The sequence below is a fragment of the Nerophis lumbriciformis genome, linkage group LG04 (assembly GCF_033978685.3).
Source record: "Nerophis lumbriciformis linkage group LG04, RoL_Nlum_v2.1, whole genome shotgun sequence".
Lineage (NCBI taxonomy): Eukaryota > Metazoa > Chordata > Actinopteri > Syngnathiformes > Syngnathidae > Nerophis > Nerophis lumbriciformis.
This window is the reverse complement of record NC_084551.2, coordinates 18,880,559-18,901,387: the sequence shown is the minus strand read 5'-3', so window position 1 is coordinate 18,901,387 and position 20,829 is coordinate 18,880,559. Positions and strand designations below refer to the sequence as shown.

The 20,829-nt window shown below is 40.0% G+C and overlaps 1 protein-coding gene across 1 annotated transcript in view; it reads left to right on the top strand.

The window, feature by feature from the left end:
- The window catches only part of znf407 (zinc finger protein 407), a 270,903-nt gene that overhangs the window by 107,938 nt on the left and 142,136 nt on the right, over positions 1-20,829 (top strand). Inside the window, exon 5 of the mRNA XM_061950033.1 lies at positions 5,821-5,895. Within this exon, the coding sequence (XP_061806017.1) occupies positions 5,821-5,895 (75 nt within the window). The remainder of the gene's footprint in view (positions 1-5,820; positions 5,896-20,829) is intronic.

Genomic DNA, 20,829 nt, shown 5'->3' with positions numbered 1-20,829 from the left:
CTACCGTATTTTTCGGACTATAAGTCGCAGTTTTTTTCATAGTTTGGCCGGGCTCCAGTGCGATTTATATATGTTTTTTTCCTTCTTTATTATGCATTTTCGGCAGGTGCGACTTATACTCAGGTGTGACTTATACTCCGAAAAATACGGTACATTTTGTGCTATCTCATGTGTCTATTATGTACTGGTATGACATAGTTCCTTCCACCCCTGAATAATGACAAACATGTGTATTGCTTGGATGAATTCTAGCAATTTACATCAACTTCAGGGCGCATAAATTACATTTAACATAGGGCTGGGCGATATGGCCTTTTTTAATATCTCAATATTTTTAGGCCATATCGCGATACACGATATATATCTCGATATTTTGCCTTAGCCTTGAATGAACACTTGATGCATATAATCACAGCAGTATGATGATTCTATGTGTCTACATTAAAACATTCTTCTTCATACTTCATTAATATATGCTCATTTTAAACTTTCATGCAGAGAGAGAAATCACAACTAAGTCAATTGACCAACACTGTAATTATTAAACAGTTATTAAGCAGTGGCACAAACATTCATGTCATTTCAAAACAGAAAGTGCCAAATTGTCAGAGACATGAGGTGGCGACTTGTCCAGGGTGTACTCCGCCTTCCGCCCGATTGTAGCTGAGATAGGCTCCAGCGCCCCCCGCGACCCCGAAGGGAATAAGCGGTAGAAAATGGATGGATGGATTTTAAATGAAGCTATTAGTGCACTTTTGTGCATGATGTCCTCAAGATGACATATCAAAACAACACTAAATTAAAGTGCACTTTGTGTACAGAACGCCACTACAATAGTTTAAAACAAATAAAGTGCACTTCTGTGCATGATGTCACACAAGATATTTCAATAACTGTCAAATAAAAATGAGCTCCATAATAGGAAATCAAATTGTGTACGTCCTTCGCTATGTGGTAGGTTCCGGCAGGCGTTATCTCCTTATGTCGTGGACTATTTTTTTCATACGGTGTTGATGTGGAAATGGTTGCCTCGGCATTTTGTTGGTGTGGCACCGAACGGAGATGCTGACGTGCGGAGTAAGCACTCTTCATTCTCGAGCGGGTGACTTTTCAAATGATGCTACATATTAGCAGTAATGCTGCTTTTTGCCCCACACTTGACAAATTACGGCTGTCTGTTTCGACATATTCCCACTTGAAGCCAAACCACCGCCAGACGATGGACCCCGTGCTGTTTTTCTTTGGAATTAATTCTTCCATCATTTGTTACCAGATTTGCACCTTCTTTCTCTCGTATTACCACTCGCACCACAGCTAACTTTAGCCATGCTGCTACCTCTCTGCTCAGCGAGGGCGTACACGTATGTGACGTATGACGTGACAGTATGTGACGTGTGTAAGAAGGTGTGATTGTTTATTAAGTCTCTGTGAGAAGGAGAGACTAGAAAGAGTGAGAAGAGCCTGTAGTGTAATGTCCGCAGCTAAAAGCAACTGCGTGAGAACGTATACTCGAATATCACGATATAGTCATTTTCTATATCGCACAGAGATAAACCCGCGATATATCGAGTATATCGATATATATCACCCAGCCCTAATTTAACGTTTTATTTAGATGCCCTTTTAACATTTTACTTTTCACATAGCATGGCCTATTAGCAGCAAGCAATTATAAGCAACAATAGGACAAAGGATAAAGGTTCAACTGAAACTGAATGAAAACATACTTGTTGATTAGGTATGCTCAAAAGGCCAAGAAGGTACACGAAACACATAGAAAACAGCAACATAAATGGAGGAAGATAATATATAATCAAGCAAATACTGTACATGTATATGCAGTGGATGTTTAGTTTGTGTCAGAGAAAGATAGAAGTTATAGGAAGATAGACGTAAAGGAACATAAAGTAACTGATAGTGAGAGAGGGGTGTGCAAAGAGGGGCAGCTACCTGCTGCTGATGGCGGTCCGAGTCAGTGAGGGATGGAGGGTGATCCAGCTGTGACATTAAAGCAGCAGGTGGAGGCCATCATTAGGACAGGCACAGGAGGCTGTGGATGAGCCTGCACACAGTCATTTCTTTTGGGCCCAGCAGACCATTTCAAAATGTTCTATTTATGTTTGATGCTTCTCCTCAAGATCTGTTGCACCCAGTGCTAAAACTTTGGCGCTGAATGCTACTAATATGTCTTTTCTACATCATGGCAGCTCGCAACTTCAAGACAAGGTTTAGCACCTCCACTTAGTTTGAAATGAACCGTTTCTTAATCTGACAGCTATCAAAAAATGCAAGGCCTGTTTTCCAATGTATTTCACTGAACGATTAAGTTAAATACGTCTGCCATAGTTCTTGGGACCATTAGTATCCTTAAAGTGATCGTTATTTGCAAAGAACAAGGCTTTTGTCAGAAATTCCAAACAACCGACAGCAAGATTTACAGACAATAATTGTGTTACATTTGGGTAACATGTCAATGTTATTTTGCCACATATAACTCCATCCAGCCATCCATTTTCTACCGATTGTCCCTTTTGGGGTCACGAGGGGTGCTGGAGCTTATCTCAGCTGCATTTGGGCGGTAGGTGGGGTACACCCTGGACAAGTCTCCACCTCATCACAGATAGACAGACAACATTCACACTCACATTCACACACTAGGGCCAATTTAGTGTTGCCAATCAACCTATCCCCAGGTGCATGTCTTTGGAGGTGGGAGGAAGCCGGAGTTCCCAGAGGGAACCCACACAGTCACGGGGAAAACATGCAAACTCCACGCAGAAAGACCCCCAACCCAGGGATCGAACCCAGAACCTTTGTATTGTGAGGCACATGAACTAACCCCTGTACTACCATGCTGCCCCACATATAACTCACTCCGCCTAATACAGTACTTGTTTGAGTAGCTGTAGTGAATTACATTTATATAGCGCTTTTTCTCAAGTGACTCAAAGCGCTTTACATTGTGAAACCCAATATCTAAGTTACATTTAAACCAGTGTGGGTGGCACTGGGAGCAGGTGGGTAAAGTGTCTTGCCCAAGGACACAACGGCAGTGACTAGGATGGCGGAAGCGGGGATCGAACCTGCAACCCTCAAGTTACTGGCACGGCCGCTCTACCAACCGAGCTATATCGGTTGGTAGAGCGGCTATATATATAAAGCTGTAGCTTTAGCCTTGATTAGGACAAAGCCATTTAGTTCCCAAAAAATCTTGAATGAAGATGCAATGAATGCAATCGATCCTTCACTTCCGTATGTGTGTCTTGGCTAAAAGTAAAATGAAAAAGTTGGCACGCCTTGTGCACAACACTCCGGAATGAGTGCGATTTTGGGGTTAGACAACAATATATCTAAGCCAAATGGTGCTTGGGGCTTTTTCTTAGATCTTCCTTCGCTTCCAGACTTGTAGATGAGCCTATCGAGGAACACCATTAGTCAAATGAAGTTGTTTGTATCAGAAATTGACACGCTATCTCTTCATCGTCAGCCGGTGGGAGGGAAAAGAGAGAGAAAGATTGTAAGTGTGGGTAATTGAGCCGTGTCTCCCCTGCTTATCGGTAAAGCTGCGGCACGTCACGGACCTAACGAGCTGTGGCGCTGCGATTAGTCTGAAGGGAGAGTTGAACGTGAAACACCACAGCCTCTGTCTTTCTCTTTTCATATCTGCAATGGATATTATGAGCCTCCCTAGAGGGCAGAGGCACAGCCTTATTAGCTCATTTCATGGGGGGTGGGAGAGAATTGATATGAATGAATGGCATGTTAAAGTATCTCTTTGTTACAGTAACCATCAAGGCTGATGGTTCAGGTTGATCATGCAGCCCAAAGCAGCTGGACAACAAGCTGAGGCCTTGACCTGGATGGTAGCAGATATACTCAAAGCAGGGGTCTCAATACAAATGCATTTCCCTTTTAAGGGAATATGCAATGATTAATTGCATATACAGTATGCATGATTGGGTACAGGAACAGGAATCTCTATCAGCACCTGTTATAGAGTATCATATATTTTCTGTATTGTATAAAACATGAAATGTTATTTGATCATTTGCTAATACTTGAATTGTTCCTTGTTAAAAGCATTTATTATACATTTCTGATGTGTTTTCAGACCGTGTGCGTCTGTCGAGCTTGTGCAAAGATCATCCACAGGGCATTTGTCAGTGCTATTCCGGGATTTATCTTGTAGAAAAGGCAAAGATGAGATCTCACAACATGCCAGTTTGATTCGTACCCCTCTCTATCAAAGACTGCTAATTAAAATCATATTTTGCATATGACTTGTCTTTCAAGCACATATGTAAATTGCCGCTGTTGCCTTTCAGCACTCTGTAATTAGGTTTATGAAGGACAGCTGTAATACATAATTAACTGAGATGTTTGCAATCTAATTTTTTCTTATTTTCATCACTGAACACAATGACTTAAGCAAACATGCATGGAGTGTACCAAGGTCTTGCTTTTATTTTCCTCTTAGTTGTATTGATGCCTTCTTTTTACCAGCACCTGCTTCAATATGTATTAATTATGCTGTTTGTTTCATTATAGATGAGGCCATCTATCGAGGCATTTTTAGATGCTCATGTATTCTTAGTATTTTCAAGTATGTCAGTCTCCGTGTTTTGAGTACACAAGATTCAGATATAGTCACTCCCAATAACTATCTCCCAGTTTGACTTAAAGGCAACGTCCCAGATGGATTGAGTTAGACATGGATTGAGAGAAAATGTAGCATGATTATAACGAGGCAAAACAGTGAAAAATGTTTGAATATTAATATGGTGGTGTTACTTAGCATATGCCTCGGGGTCTGTGTTTGGGGCGGAGTGGGGCATAGTGTGTTTGCATGTGTGTGTCCAAATGTCGTTGGGTAAGTTCAATCTGACATGGGCACATTAATGCTGAAATAATTGCGCTCTTTGTCAATGACAGACTGGCTCCAAAAGCATAATAGCAAAACAGAGTGGCTCACCACAGAAAAAAATAAAATAAAATAATGATCAAGTCAGAGTATGGAAAAGTGAAAAGAATTGAAAGGAGCACAGCACAGGAGAACCAATGTTTTCTTAGTGATGGTGCCAACCGCGTGAGGGGCGTGACTGTCTCTCCCTCGGCCTCTTTTATGTAGCTCTACCCTCAGTTCTCAGATGTGGTCATTGTCTCTATGCTGCACAATAATTGGAAGTGATGGGTGCTAAATAAAAAGGCCAGGAGATGAAAACACTGTGGAAGCAGCTCGGATGTCTGAGTATTTAGTCCTGTCATCCATTCATTATGTTTTCATGTGCTGTTAAGGAGACACAATAAACTCAACAAAGTCATAACATGGTGGTTGCTGTGCACCTATTGACATCTCAGGATTTAATACTTGGTATGTATGCCACTGGATGTACTCCAGGTCCATGAGCTTTTTTTAGGTTGTGAATGTGTTTAGGCGAACCACCCCAAAGTTATATTGATCGTTTTGTAGGGCACATTGAGCTGTGTGAGAAGTTACAAGTCAATTCCAATTACCTGGTCAAACCATGGGGTTTGATAACAGCGCCACTACGTGGCGTATTTGTCAGAAAAATAATACCACAAGCTATGTTCACCCTTTGGTGTGCTGTAGTTTAGAGTTGAAAAGTGCGCACAAATAAATGCATACGCTTTCTGTTTTTGCAGATACCGGTAGTTACCACTAATAATGTTTTGTTTAGGAATGTTTGCAGAACATGTATTAGATTAGCCCACCTTTTTTTACATGTACAAACATTTTGATAATACTGTCTGGATATTTACTTCCTTTATTTTTTTCTTTGTTTTGTATGTTTATTAAAGATGGGCGTTCGTGATGAAGAAACACCTCAGCACCCACCTGCTTGGAAAACATGGAATCGGCCAGCGTAAAGAAAGGTAAAGTTTGCAGAATATTTTATTTACAACATCCCCCTCAATTTCATGTGAAAAAAAACACAATTTGCACTTCTGTTAAATGCCCTTCCATCTGTCTCGATGGTCATCGTCCTACCCTTTTTTTGTGTCAAACATCTGGTTCTTTTCACCATCTTACTTCCTGCTCTCTCTCTTAAATTAAGGATGAATGTTGTTTTCGTTACTACCGGTAGTTCTGTCTGTGTAGAAGAATATGTGTTTTTGTGTATGTGTAATGTCTGCAGCTCTGTCTCTGAAGCTGAGCTCTACGCTTAATGTGTGTGTTTCTTTCTATGTGAAAGGGATGAGGTAGACTTATATAGTCCAACCACATCGCCCACCTACTACCCTCTTGGCAATCCAAAAGTAGAAGCTAAACATTATCCGAGGCATTAGAATAGAAACAGACCTCCATATTCATTACTCATAAGTCACAATTGCTGTTGATGAGAAGGTGTAGATTTAGACATTTCTGAAATATTCTAAATATTTTAGATATTTGTGATGTCTATGATTAGTCCACAGCTAAAGTACGTCTCTATTTGACATTTTAATCTCTGTAAGTAAATTTAACAATGATGTACTTTTGGTATAGAGTATGTTCCGATGCATGATTTTCATTGCTATTCTAATTATACAGTACAGGCCAAAAGTTTGGACACACCTTCTCATTTAATGTGTTTTCTTTATTTTCATGACTATTTACATTGTTGATTGTCACTGAAGGCATCGAAACTATGAATGAACACATGTGGAGTTATGTACTTAACAAAAAAAAGGTGAGCTAACTGAAAACATGTTTTAAATTCCAGTTTCTTCAAAATAGCCACCCTTTGCTCTGATTACTTTTTCGCAAACTCTTGGTATTCTCTCGATGAGCTTCAAGAGAGTCACCTGAAATGGTTTTCACTTCACAGGTGTGCTTGAAGCTCACTGAGAGTTAGCCAAGAGTGTGCAAAGCAGTAATCAGAGCAAAGGGTGGCTATGGAATATAGCACAACTATAAAACATGTTTTCAGTTATTCCACCTTTTTTCGTTAAGTACATAACTCCACATGTGTTCATTCATAGTTTTGATGCCTTCAGTGACAATCTACAATGTAAATAGTCATGAAAATAAAGAAAACACATTGAATGAGGAGAAGGTGTGTCCAAACTTTTGGCCTGTACTGTAGATAACCAGTTTGTTTCTTGAAAAATTGTAGTTTGGCAAGTGGGATTTAATGGCATCCTCACATTTTAGCTGTATAAAATGGCAACAGTGTAAAAATAATATTTTACCTACAAACTCCAAATCGTTTTTGTATGAATATGTTTATGCAGATAAGTACATATTCTACGGCTTTACAGAATAAATCAAATTGACTTACTCTGTAAATAATGAAGCCACAGCCTCAACCTAACTTACATAAACATTATTTTTGTTTCAAATTGACTTTCTTAGCTAAGTTGTGTGTAATTTTGGCTCATTTAGTCTTTGCTGATTTTTTTATACCAAAAGTTAGCACACACATTAACTTACACATCCAATGCATATACATTCATGTACATTATTGTAAATAATGTTGAACCCCACCAAACAGTCCTTAATGAGATCACCAGTTTTAGCCTTGCCCTTTTTTTCTACTCCTTGTATCAGATCTTTTATCCTACTGCACCCTTGAATGCCATCCAAAGGTGCACACACAGGCATGTATTCTCTGCAGGTAAAGATCGATCACCAGGTTTAGTGTATTTAAACCTGTAAAGCACAGTGTCATCATTTTACTGACAGTTCTGCACACAGGCTTTATCTCATCATTAATTAACCGTCATATTTTCAAGGTGTGCAGCTTAATTAGCACAAGGGCATTGAGTGTATACGGCGGACTATTAAATGGAGCAAATTTGGGTCAATGTAGGAATGTGATGCATGAAAAGACAGGATGGAGGTTAAAATAGGGAAAATGAGAGGCAAGTATGACATGGAGACACTAAAAAGAGAAGACACAATGAATTTGTGTGTGTGTACACTGTGGAGAATACAATTATTTGATCCCCTGCTGCTTTTGTATGTTTACACCCTGACAAAGACATGGGCAGGCAATTCATTTTTGTTACCTTTATTACAGACAGAATATCACGAAAAGGATCATAGGAAAACCAAAAAAAAACATTTAGTATTAGTTCCCCCAAAGCATTCCCAGGTGTTTATTGGTCTTTCTCTGGCCTGTACATGTGCCTTCCTGAACAGTGAGACCTTGTGGACACTGTAGAATCTAATTTTACTACAGCAAAGTGTGTCACCTATGGTTTTATTAGTGACTGTGGTTCCAGCTCTCCTGAGGTCATTAACAAGCTCTTTCTGCAATTCAGAGCTGATCACTCATTTTTCTCAGAATTAGCCTTACCCCATGAGGTAAGATCTTGCATGGAGCTCCAAACCTTATTATTTTGTATTTTGTCAATTTTCTAATTATTGCGCCAATGGTGATTTGGTTATATTAAGCTTCCTGCTGAAGGGACCGGACTCATTTGTGTGCTTCATTGGACATAAGCGGTCTGTTGGGGTCAAAAGACTCAGTCAAACACAAACTATTTCCTAATTTACTTTTTTGATATGCTGGCTTTCTTTGTTAAAATGAACCTACCACACACATTATGGACTGGCCATGTATTTGTAAAAACGCAAGCTAACATCAGCACAGGATCAAATCATAATTATTCCCCCCACTGTAAGTGTTGCCATGCAGACGTTTGTAGGTTTCAATGTGACATGACTGTCTGGATGATTGATAACTGCACGGGTTGTGAAACTCCAAACCAGAAGACTCGGACACTCGCAGAGGGGAAAATTGTATGTTTGTATGTGTGCGGGGCAGTATCTAAACTAGCAACTGGGGACCACTGAGGGGGTGGGTTTAGAGGCGATGAGGATTGTTATGGGGGGGAGCCAATAGTACACATATGCTGGCTGGCAGGCGGTGGAAAGATGGATTGCGGTAGGACACTGTCAAATAAGCAGTTTCATCACCATCTCTATGGCTCTGTTCACCTGTTATTTTTAGAACACTGGGGAGATCCTTTAGTCAAAGAAAAAGAGGATGTTGTATAAAAAGAGGATGATAGTCTGCTTTTTTTGACGGATCCAATAGGGGATTTGGGGTACGTGAAGATCCATCCATCCATTCATTTTCTACCGCTTGTCCCCTTTTGGGTCACGGGGGGTGCTGGAGCCTATCTCAGCTGCATTCGGGCGTAAGGCGGGGTACACCCTGGACAAGTCGCCACCTCATCACAGGGCCAACACAGATAGACAGACAACATTCAGACTCACATTCACACTCTAGGGCCAATTTAGTGTTGCCAATCAACCTATCCCCAGGTGCATGTTTTTGGCAGTGGGAGGAAGCCTGTGTACCCGGAGGGAACCCACGCAGTCACGGGGAGAACATGCAAACTCCGGGTACGTGAACAGTTTAAAGGGAAACTGCACTTTTAGGCAATTGTGTCCGTCATTGACAATCTCTATGTGAGGCAAGAACACACATCTTTTCCTATTCTGTGCGTTCTAAATAGTAAAAAAAAACTGCTTGTATGAGGCAGCTAACAGTGCAGGTAATAGAGAGCCACTCTAATCCACCTATAAAGCCCTCTAAACTCCATCTCTAAACCTTCAACACTGTTTTATATACATAATATAAGTGTGTATGTGAGTTAGTGACAGGCACATTAATGATAACGTAACATGTACAGAATTTTGGTAATTTCAAGCACCTCTTTCCTGGGCACATTTATTTCACAAAACACATAGCGACCAATGTACACTTTTTGTGTTTGCAAGCACTAATGGCAGACTTTGTGAGCACCTTGGAGCGCTATCTTGTATCACTATAGCTAAATGTTTCAAATAAGAACATAACACAGTGACTTACAATGTCTGCTCTTACAACCATCCCATTTGTCTGCATCCCAGTATCTTTCGGCATATGTACAATCCTTGAGCTGGTAAATTCAGCATAATTCTCACTCCTCAGATAAGAAAATGCTTTCTAGCGATGTTGCAATGGTTTTATGCTGTCTTCCATTTGTTTGCCAAGTTGAGAGCCATATTATACTATTAAAGGGGAACATTATCACAATTTCAGAATGGTTAAAACCATTAAAAATCAGTTGCCAGTGGCTTATTATATTTTTCGAAGTTTTTTTCAAAATTTTACCCATCACGCAATATCCCTAAAAAAAAGCTTCAAAGTGCCTGGTTTTAACCATCGTTATAAACACCCGTCCATTTTCCTGTGACGTCACATAGTGAAGCCAACACAAACAAACATGGCGGAAAGAACAGCAAGCTATAGCGACATTAGCTCGGATTCAGACTCGTATTTCAGCGGCTTAAGCGATTCAACAGATTACGCATGTATTGAAACGGATGGTTGTATTGTGGAGGCAGGTAGCGAAAACGAAATTGAAGAAGAAACTGAAGCTATTGAGCCATATCGGTTTGAAACGTATGCAAGCGAAACCGACGAAAACGACACGACAGCCAGCGACACGGGAGAAAGCGAGGACGAATTTGGCGATCGCCTTCTAACCAACGATTGGTATGTGTTTGTTTGGCATTAAAGGAAATTAACAACTATGAACTAGGTTTACAGAATATGAAATACATTTGGCAACAACATGCACTTTGAGAGTGCAGACAGCCCAATTTTCATCAATTAATATATTCTATAGACATACCCTCATGTCAGCAGGCCAGGGAAGCTAGGGTCTATATTCTTCTCTTGATCATCTTCGGGACGGTGTGAGCCAAGACATCCAGGGGGGTTTAGCTCGCTCGTCTGCGGGAACAAACTGCCGCCGTTGCTTGCCGTGCTACCGAAGTCCTGAATTGCTCACACACTCCGGCAGATTCAATGGGGGTCTGGCGGCAGATTTCTTTGACTTTATCGTTGGAAATGCATCTGCTTTGAGTGTCGCAGGATATCCACACATTCTTGCCATCTCTGTCGTAGCATAGCTTTTGTCGGTAAAGTGTGCAGAACAAACGTCCAATGTCTTGCCACTTTCGCATCTTTGGGCCACTGGTGCAACTTGAATCCGTCCCTGTTCGTGTTGTTACACCCTCCGACAACACACCGACGAGGCATGATGTCTCCAAGGTACGGAAAACAGTCGAAAAAACGGAAAATAACAGAGCTGATTTGACTCGGTGTTTGAGAAAATGGCGGATTGCTTCCTGATGTGACGTCACGTTGTGACGTCATCGCTCCGAGAGCGAATATTAGAAAGGCATTTAATTCGCCAAAATTCACCCATTTAGAGTTCGGAAATCGGTTAAAAAAAAATATGGTCTTTTTTTCTGCAACATCAAGGTATATATTGACGCTTACATAGGTCTGGTGATAATGTTCCCCTTTAAGTTGGTAGCGTGTGTATTTTCAAAGTTGACCACCTTGGTGCCACAACCTTCTACTACACAAGTAAGATACATAATAACCTAGCATTAACTTTAATTGACTCAATCTCCTTCTACTTTCTTTAATGGCGGGTCTCAACCCATTGGTATTATAAGCACATCACAAAGTAACTACTACCTGGCTACTCTTTAGTGGTCGGAGGAGCAGTGTGAGCGAGGCGATGTGTCACGACGCCAGACAAGTAGTTCATCGGTGTTAGGTCTTACAATAACAGTTTTTTTTCACTATAGCTGGGTTAATTTGCAGTGCATTGCATATAAATAGAGCATTGTTGGCGGTGTTGCTAGGGTTTTTTGAAAGCACCTTTATTTAGACTACCTGCAAAGCATTTGTTTAACACAGAAGTAGCATGATCTTATGGTCAGGAATGATGTCGTTAGTCATTTTATGCTTCACATGTCAATGCCAAAAAGTATACTGTATCTGAGACACTTTTTCTATTTTTTATGCTATGTCTCTGGCAAAGCAAGTGTGTATGTGTGTTGTGAAACGGAGTTACAATGCATGCTTTCATCATTAATTGTTTATGAGCAGGACAATAAAGTGGGTTGTCACACTATATGTGGCGTGGAAAGTTTATTCCATCCCTCCATTTTTCTACTGCTTTTCCCTCTCGGGGTCGCGGGCATACTTGCCAACATTGAGACCTTCGAATTCGTGAGATTGGGGGGGGGGGCTTGGTGGTAGTGGGGGTGTATATTGTAGCCCGGAAGAGTTAGGGATGCAAGGGATTCTGGGTATCTGTTCTTTTGTGTTTATGTTGTGTTACGGTGCGGATGTTCTCCCGAAATGTGTTTGTCATTCTTGTTTGGTGTAGGTTCACAGTGTGGCGCATATTTGTAACAGTGCTAAAGTTGTTTATACGGCCACCCTCAATGTGGCTGTTGATCAAGTATGTCTTGCAGTCACTTTCGTGTGTATGCAGAAGCCGCATACAACATGTGACTGGGCCGGCACGCTGTTTGTATGGTCAAAAAGCGGACGCGTCGACAGGTTGCAGAGGACGCTAAAAGCAGTGCCATAACGGCACGCCTTTAATATTGTTGTCTGAGTGAAATCGGGAGAAATTCGGGAGAATGGTTGCCCCGGGAGATTTTCGGGAGGGGCACTGAAATTCAGGAGTCTTTAGGTCGCGGGGGGGCTGAAACCTTTCATTTGTTAATAAACATCCGCCTCAAATAAATAGGAAACGCTGCATCAACTTCCTCTTTTTGCTGCGTGTGTGACATAAGCTTGTTAGACCACATTAAAAGTTGTCATGCTTTTGGATTTACCATTAAATGAACGATTCCTTGAGGCAGAGAAAATAACTTGATCATTTTTTTTAAATAAGTAGTACGGTAAAATTAGCTGTATTTTACAGTTGTGTGGGCGTCACAATCGATGACTCGCCTGCTGATGGCATCCTAACATCAAACATAAAATGTGTCCTCTTTCCTTTCTCCTAGGTGTACACCTAAAACGATGTGGATCATGTTAAAACGATGCATTTAGGTTTTGGCGGTGAGAAAACTTCCTTAGCTCACAAGGAAAAGCATCTGATTGCCTTTTATTCATAACTAACTCCCAGCCCCTCACTTACTGTATATGTACGCTGTTAAAGAGCTGTGATTGGCTTATATATCTACTAGGCCAAGTTGAGAGCCACCGGTTTAAACACTGGTTAATAATGTACCGCGGTACTAATAAATTAAAAAACGCTTAAAAAAACCCAACAGATTCCTTTATATTTTTTTGTCATCCAGATGATGTGCGGCGCACTGTGACAATGCTGGCATACAAGCCACGGCGTATGTTAGTCAATACATGCACACACAGCACTCATTGCAAGCAGAACCAGTGTGAAGACAGAAGATGGAGAATGGACATATTTTGGCTTTAACCCTAATGATAAAGGTGGCGCTGTAAGCAATGAAATGCAGCTCTGTATGTTGTGCTTTAAAACATAGCTAGCTAATAACCTAACTAGCAGCTAACGTATCCTTTGAGATAAAAATGGGACCCATTGCCTCCCTGTTTGGCACTCAGCATCAAGGGTTGGAATTTGGGGTTAAATCACCAAATAATTCCTGAGCGCAGCCACCACTGCTGCTCACTGCTCCCCTCACCTATCAGGGGGTGAACAAGGGCTGGGTCAAATACAGAGGATAATTTCACCACACCTAATGCAGCTGAGATAGGCTCCAGCACCCCCTCGCGACCCTGAAAGGGACAAGCGGTAGAAAATGGATGGATGGATGGATGGATAGTGTGTGAGTGACTATTGTTGGGACTTTAACTTTAACTACACACCGTAGGAGGATTCAATAGCTCACATTCACCGCTAACAGAAAGCGTGTGCTCCTGAATGTAAACAAAAAGGTGGGTGTACACATATATCGTTTGTAACAATACCAAGTATTTGTATTGTATGATGTTTATAAACTTAGGAAATTTGTTTCTGGACACATGAGGAGTTTAATTATGATCAATATATGACCCTGTAACAACTTGGTATCGGATTGGTACCCATATTTGTGGTATCACCCAAAACTTATGTAAAGTATCCAAACCACAGAAGAATAAGTGATTCTTACATTTTAACAGAAGTGTATATTGAACATGTTAAAACAGAAAGTAAGCAGATATTAACAGTAAATAAACACATCAATTTCCTACCGCTAGTCCTCATAATTTTGACAAAATAATGGAATGGAAGATGACACCTTATGTTACTGCATACATCAGCAGCCAAAATAGGAGCCTTTGTAACCCATTTGCTTGCTTACTACTAAAAGTGAAGTTTTCCAGTTTGTTCACTATGTTATTTAATGGCAAAATTATGATTTTATTGCAATGAGAAACGTATGTAATGTATCACAAAACATTTTTTGTGGTCCCCTTTATTTAGAAAATTATCAAAATATCAAAATACATTTTGATACCACTATCAAAATATCGGCATCGGGATAACTCTAATATCTACAAGACGGATATAAGTATGATTAGATTTTGTTTCTGTCAACATTTTTGTCGTGTTTTTATTCATTGAGTAAAATGTCAGTTAATTTTGTTATCATCTTAGTCAACATGCATTTGTTTGGATTTGTTATTTTCTTCTATTCGTCAGGGAAAAATAGGTTGCTGACTAAAACAAAGACGAAAATAATTGGTCAAAAAATTAACACTGTAATGGATGAATCCCAATTACCTGCATTGTTAGCCGTTGCGTACTAGGAGTTGTTTACTATTTAAAACACACATAATAAATACTTGTGTTCTTGTTTCACTTAAGGATTGGGGATGATGGTCACAATTCCGAATAAAGTGCAGTCTTTCTTTAAAGTTGGATTTCTTTTTAAGTGGATTTAAAGTGTGAAAAACAACCTATATGGTCCATAGAAGAGTGTAATATTTGACCTTAAAAGCAATGAGAGCGAGTGAACTGTGTACTGTCATGGTTTAGCAGAATGTTTTTTTTTGTCTTTGCGAAATGCCATTATTATGCATGTACAATAAATAAATGAGTGATTGTGTCTAATAAATTACATTCCAAGATAATAAAATATTATGTGCATGTGTTCTTCCATCCCCGGTTATGAACACAGAAGTGAATGGGAGGTTTGGTCGGATAGTAGACTGGATGAGTGTGCCAGAGAGGAAGCGATGGCTGAACTGTTATAAAGTGACACAACTAGGTCTTCATTTATGTCACACCACCACCCCTCACTGCAGGCACTGAGCTGATAAAGGATGTTTGTCCTTTTGTTTGTATGAACTGTATGGTTATGCATTGTTTTAGATGTACTCATGGGGAGCATTTTTGCGTCCACATAAGATGTAATCAATTCAAAAGTGAACATATTTAGATATTGTATGTTACTACAAAAAAGCATGAAGAAGTTGCTCTTTTTTAACCATGCATTCTTATAATAGTGTATACATGTATTTATATTGCACTTTATATTTCTGGAATTTAAAATTGTCTTGGGTGGCTACGAAGTCTTGTTGCAGATTAAATTAAATGTGTGCATCAAGCTGACCAATTTTGCCGATAAAGCAATCCATATTTTTTTTTATTTACACAAATTAAATATGTTCCTAAATTGAATAAAGTCTTAAAAACAGTTTAAAATTATTTTGTATCACCACTTTTAACACAGCACAACTCATTTTGGCCACATTGACTTTGTATTCTGTCTTTAATACACCTTAATAGCCACAGTGTGTGTGCGTGTCTGCATGTGTTGGTGCACTTCAACACACTTCGAAAACAAGGGAGTGGCTTGAGAGAGAGTGACTGACAGCAGTGACCTTGACTCAATTACTTGTAATTAGTTATTTCAAAACAGGGCGGCAAAAGACAACTGACCTGTCTCACATACTTGTTTTTATAGGTAATTGTTAAAATGCCTGCCATTTTCATGCTTGTTATAATAAACGACTGGAACTAATACACTCATCATTCTTAAAGCAAGAGTGCTGACAACCCAGATGAAAGATATATTTGTTCAAGTTTAAAAAAAGGTACAATATGAGCATCTGGTAAGAATGATTTCACTGTTGTGGAGCTATCTAATTGCTAAAACCTGCACATGGTTTGGTTGGCATTTGATGGAGCCGTATAGTGCAGTTTCCATTAAGGAAACCATTTTGATTCCCGAAAAATGCACATTAAGTTCGAAGTGAACAATTGTTGAAAATGTTCATTCATGCTTAGGAATTAGGACATAAGAAGACGAGTCCTACCCACGACAGTTTTATTAGGTGCTGTGTATCAATACTTACCGAAACGTGCCAATAGATTGTACGTGCATACGGCTGACAATGTCAATAAACATTCTTGCCTGTGGTCAAGTGGCTGTGCCAGGGGCGCAGTTTGGCTAAGCAGGCATCTGGCTTTTGAACGACGAACTGTGCTTGCAGCCGCATCCCAGCATGCTGCACAGTACAGCCATATTGACTGTGCAAGCTGGATAGGGACACAGGGCGGAAGAGTCCTGCCTGGAGTCAGCATGGCTGCAATATGGACCACAGAGCAAGCTGAGGTCAAGTCACAGACACACAATTTCATTGAACCATAAGTATGTGCAGAACTTCTATTTGTGCTGGCTAAGGAATTGTGTTAGCTGTGCCGTAGCACGATAAGAGTGGATAAAACAGCTTCTAATTCATTATAATACAGTGTTTTCCTTAATTATTGATAATGAATCTGCTCTTTCATCTTTCTCTTTCTTCCTTCCCTTATCTGCTTGTGTCAGCACTTTGTCTCTGTCTTGATGTTGGGTGGTAAGGCCTAGTTTGTAGCCACCCAAGGGCAGCAGTCAGTACCATCCCATGCTGCTGGTACTGTAAGCAAGTGATTAGTACAGAGAAAAGGAGAGCAAGAAAATGTTAAACTTCAAAGTAACTCAGGATATCCGCACTCACTGTGGGACATTTAGTATGTTTAAAGTTAGTTCTTGTTTGTATCAGCCACAGAACGCAGAGCATAGGGGGAAAAAATAACATAATCTTGAGTCTCTATGCTGACCATACAAAACATATTGCATAAATTACTAACTGCTATACAGTATTACTAAACTTACATTGTCTAATGGAATTCATTAAGATCCATTTTCAAGTTTTCTGCAGTTGGTCCATTGTGGCCCTGACCAGGACTCAACAACCCCTCGAACACCTTTTGTTTTGTTGGCTACTTGTCTGAATAAAAGCCCGCAGACAGCTACTGTTTACCCTACTCAATATTTCATGGAGAATGAGCACTTGCAGAATGAGGGATTGCGTTAATATTGCTGTTAAAATTAAGCGATAATTACAATTTGTTAGTTTAAAAGCCATCACAGTCTATTAAAGTTTGATTACTAGAAAATTAGATGCATTAAGTTTTTATGGGCTGGCCTGTGCCATCACTTGGGAGCGGTTTTTATGCACTTGTCATGGGCATATGGTGCAGAATTGTGCAAGATATGTTTGTTTTTGTGGGTACAGTGTGCGAGGGAAGTATACTGCTGACACGCTGTAATACTTAAATTTCCACCCCTGTGGTTAAACTCATCATTAGTTAAATAAAACACACTATCATTGCTCAATAGCAGGAATATTTAGAAAAATATCCAAAATTAGGTGAGCTGAGTTAGAGATGGCATAGGTTATTGTACATATCACGTCATTGGGCCAACGCTGTCACATGCATTGTCTGTGCCAAGCTTTATGTTGACTTTGATCACTGTATAATCCAGCACCTTGTTGCAGGGTGCTATTCCTAACAATAATATTAGTTAGAATTAGGCAGTTCTGCCCACTTGTCATGTCAAAGTAATGTGACCCTGACTTGTGGAATAACCATAGCAGTCATTTATTTTCTCGAAACAGTGTCGACGTCATCTAGGTGTCTTCTGCAAGCTCCAACAGTCATTTTAGCTTTTCAATTTTTTCTCGTCAAAAAGTGACGTCATTCCTTGCTGTAATCCAATGACCATTAGTCAAGTAGACACTAAATAGGATTTTCACAGTTCACCTTCATGTCCATATCACATCCCATGACTCAGTCGCAGACTGAGACCAACTGGTGACAGTGGTCAGTCATTACGCACAGAGGAACTGGGCAAAAAGTAGCATATTATCAGCTTTTTTTTCCCTTTTAAATTGAAACATTAGTCTTTCAAGGCATAAATGGATGTTGCCAGGCATCACTAATGAACCAGTTAATCAATGAATTAGCAGAGCAGCGATTAAATTAATGCAAACTGGACAGGCAAGTGACAATTGTGCGTATATCCTGGAGAAGGTGATTAACCTGTACACATGACAGGTAGTTATTTACATGTCAGTATTATGTTTGAAGGCTACCTTCATTTTTTTTTTTTTTTCAGCCAGATTCATTTATTTTTTATGTAGACTATATGAATGCTATCAAATGTTCAGGTCATCCTAATTCTGCTTACTTGTCTAAAATCCCGACATAAACCTCACATTTTCACTGTCAGATATCTGGTCAGCTACTGTAAAGATTTGTGTAATATGCGAAAAAGGTCAGAACTCATGGCACACATGTGTGGCTCGTGCCCTTATAGTTGGTCCTCAATTAAATATGTCCAAGGGCCAGGTTTTTTTTAGCAGACAGTGGCATGTATTGCTGGGTGGTCGATGTATTGTTTCATACAAAAAGACTAATTCAAATGTTAGAGGTTCCATCGTTAACTTATTGGAAGCAATGTTTCAGATTTTTATGACATTATACCAGCGGTACTTAAATCTTGTAGGTCCCTCAAACATTTGTTTTCAATTAAATCCATTTTCTAGGTCAGGTTACAAGCAATACTCCTGTAATATTCAAAACTTTGATGAGGTTTTTTTTGGAATATGATTTGCTTCGTTTTAGCGGCCATTTCTTCTTTCTGTTTGATTTACAACACGGTGTCCATCACTTCAGTCATGCATTTTATTATTATCTCTGCATCTGAGAATGGTTTTTAGTGCTTGCCCAAAATTCATGCCACTAAGTGAGCTTTTTTTTTTGCGTCATCGATGTGTGTCATTTCCTGTCCAGTGCTCTTATTTTTTGTTCCCCTTCCTGTTTGATTCCATTTTGCCACCACTACTCTTACTTCACTCACATTTATTCCTGTTTGCCAATCAGGATATTTCTTACAGGGTTGAATAATTTTGGATCATTGCTTGACTTTTTGTGCTTTTTGCTTTGCACCTAAACATGCATAGCTTTCCCATGCTTTTTGTGCACTTCCCTGCTGCACTATTTCTTTATTTTTGTTAATAAATACAATTTACCAGCGTTCCGCCTGCCCTTCTCTACAACCTGAGGTCCAGACCAAAACACCCACATTGAAACGTAACTCATTCCAGTGCATTTATTTGGGTTGTTCTCACCTCTAAATGTTAAGGAAATGTCTCCTCAAAATTCCTGTGCTCCGTCTCATAATGCCATTTTAAATTGGACATCAGTGATAGTCTCCTGACACATGGGCCTTGTGTTCAATAGAAGGAGAATAAATGAAAACGATTCAGTCCAATTTTCTTGGAATTGCAGATTTTCCCTGTCCACTTTACTTTTACCTTTTACCTGTGGACTTGGAACACAGCATTTTCGTGCAATGTGCAATTTTTGTGTCGATATGCGAGCTTCTGCAAAAACAAAAGTGAAACTTAAAGTGCACCCAGTAGTGAGCCATTGAGTGGCACAGTTACAGGCAGTCAGTGTAGCGTTCGTACGGGGACACATCCTGGTAAACATGTGCTAACCTAAACAATATATAATGATGGAATAATTGTCCGGGGGGCAATAAATATTGATATTGAATATAATATTGAAGGCGCCTGGTTTATTATTTGGTGTAATTATTAATGCAAAGTCTGAACATAGTGTCGTCCTACCACACTTCAATCAAGGAATAATGGTGAAGGGTGGTGATGGTGTTTTTGAGGCTCCCTTGATTATGTGACATCCTCCGGAAGAACGCTGGAGTTGTTTCCTCCATTACTTATCGAGGGGGGGAAAAAGAGGTCTTTTCACTATTGAGACTGTCACTCTCAATTTGGACTAACGGTAAGCATGCACTACGCCTCCTGGATATTCTGCCCCACCTGCTTTCACCCTACTCCCCCTCACCTTCCACATGCACACACGCCTCCCCAGACTCCCCTCCCCCGTGGCGGATTGCTGTGGTGACAGTTTGATTAGATCATCAATCGTTGCTGTTAACAGCGGTTTTCCTGAGCACCTGGACGCCAGGTCACAGCTGGCTCTGAGCTACCACTGTCCCTCTGACCTGGAGACACGTGTTTGTGTGTATTTGTATAAGTGTGTTTTGTGTGATACGATAAAGTGGCCCACTCTTTTTTATACTATCTCATTCAAATGCACCTGTGTTTTGACCCACGTCTGAAAACACAATTGCTCTTGCACTTACATCATGACTGATGTGTACAGGTATTTACAGTACTGTATATTACACACAGTTTGTTGTAAACATTTTTTGTGTGTTTATGGAACAATTATTAATTTAAGGATTACACACAATACGTACACACAATAGGCTGTCCGTGCCGTGCTAGACGTAGTCGCGATTCCTCCCTCACCTGGGCCCTTCTGGCCTTTGCCCACTCTAAGCATTCTTGCTACAACCTGTTAAATTGTATATTCAGTACTGCTGTATGGCTGCAATTGACCTAACTTTGTTGATTATTTTCAGGCTTATTTGGCAAATTCTGATTATTTCTTTTGTGCGAAGTGCCCGCTGTCAATTACTTTCAAAATTATCAATTTCATTATTTGCCTTTACTTGGCACACAAATGTACAGTCGGGGTCAAAAGTTTACATACACTTATAAAGAACATAATGTCATGGCTGTCTTGAGTTTCCAATCATTTCTACAACTTTTATTTTTTTGTGTTAGAGTGATTGGAGCACATACTTGTTGACCACAGAACTTTCTTCCAGAAGGTCTTATCTTT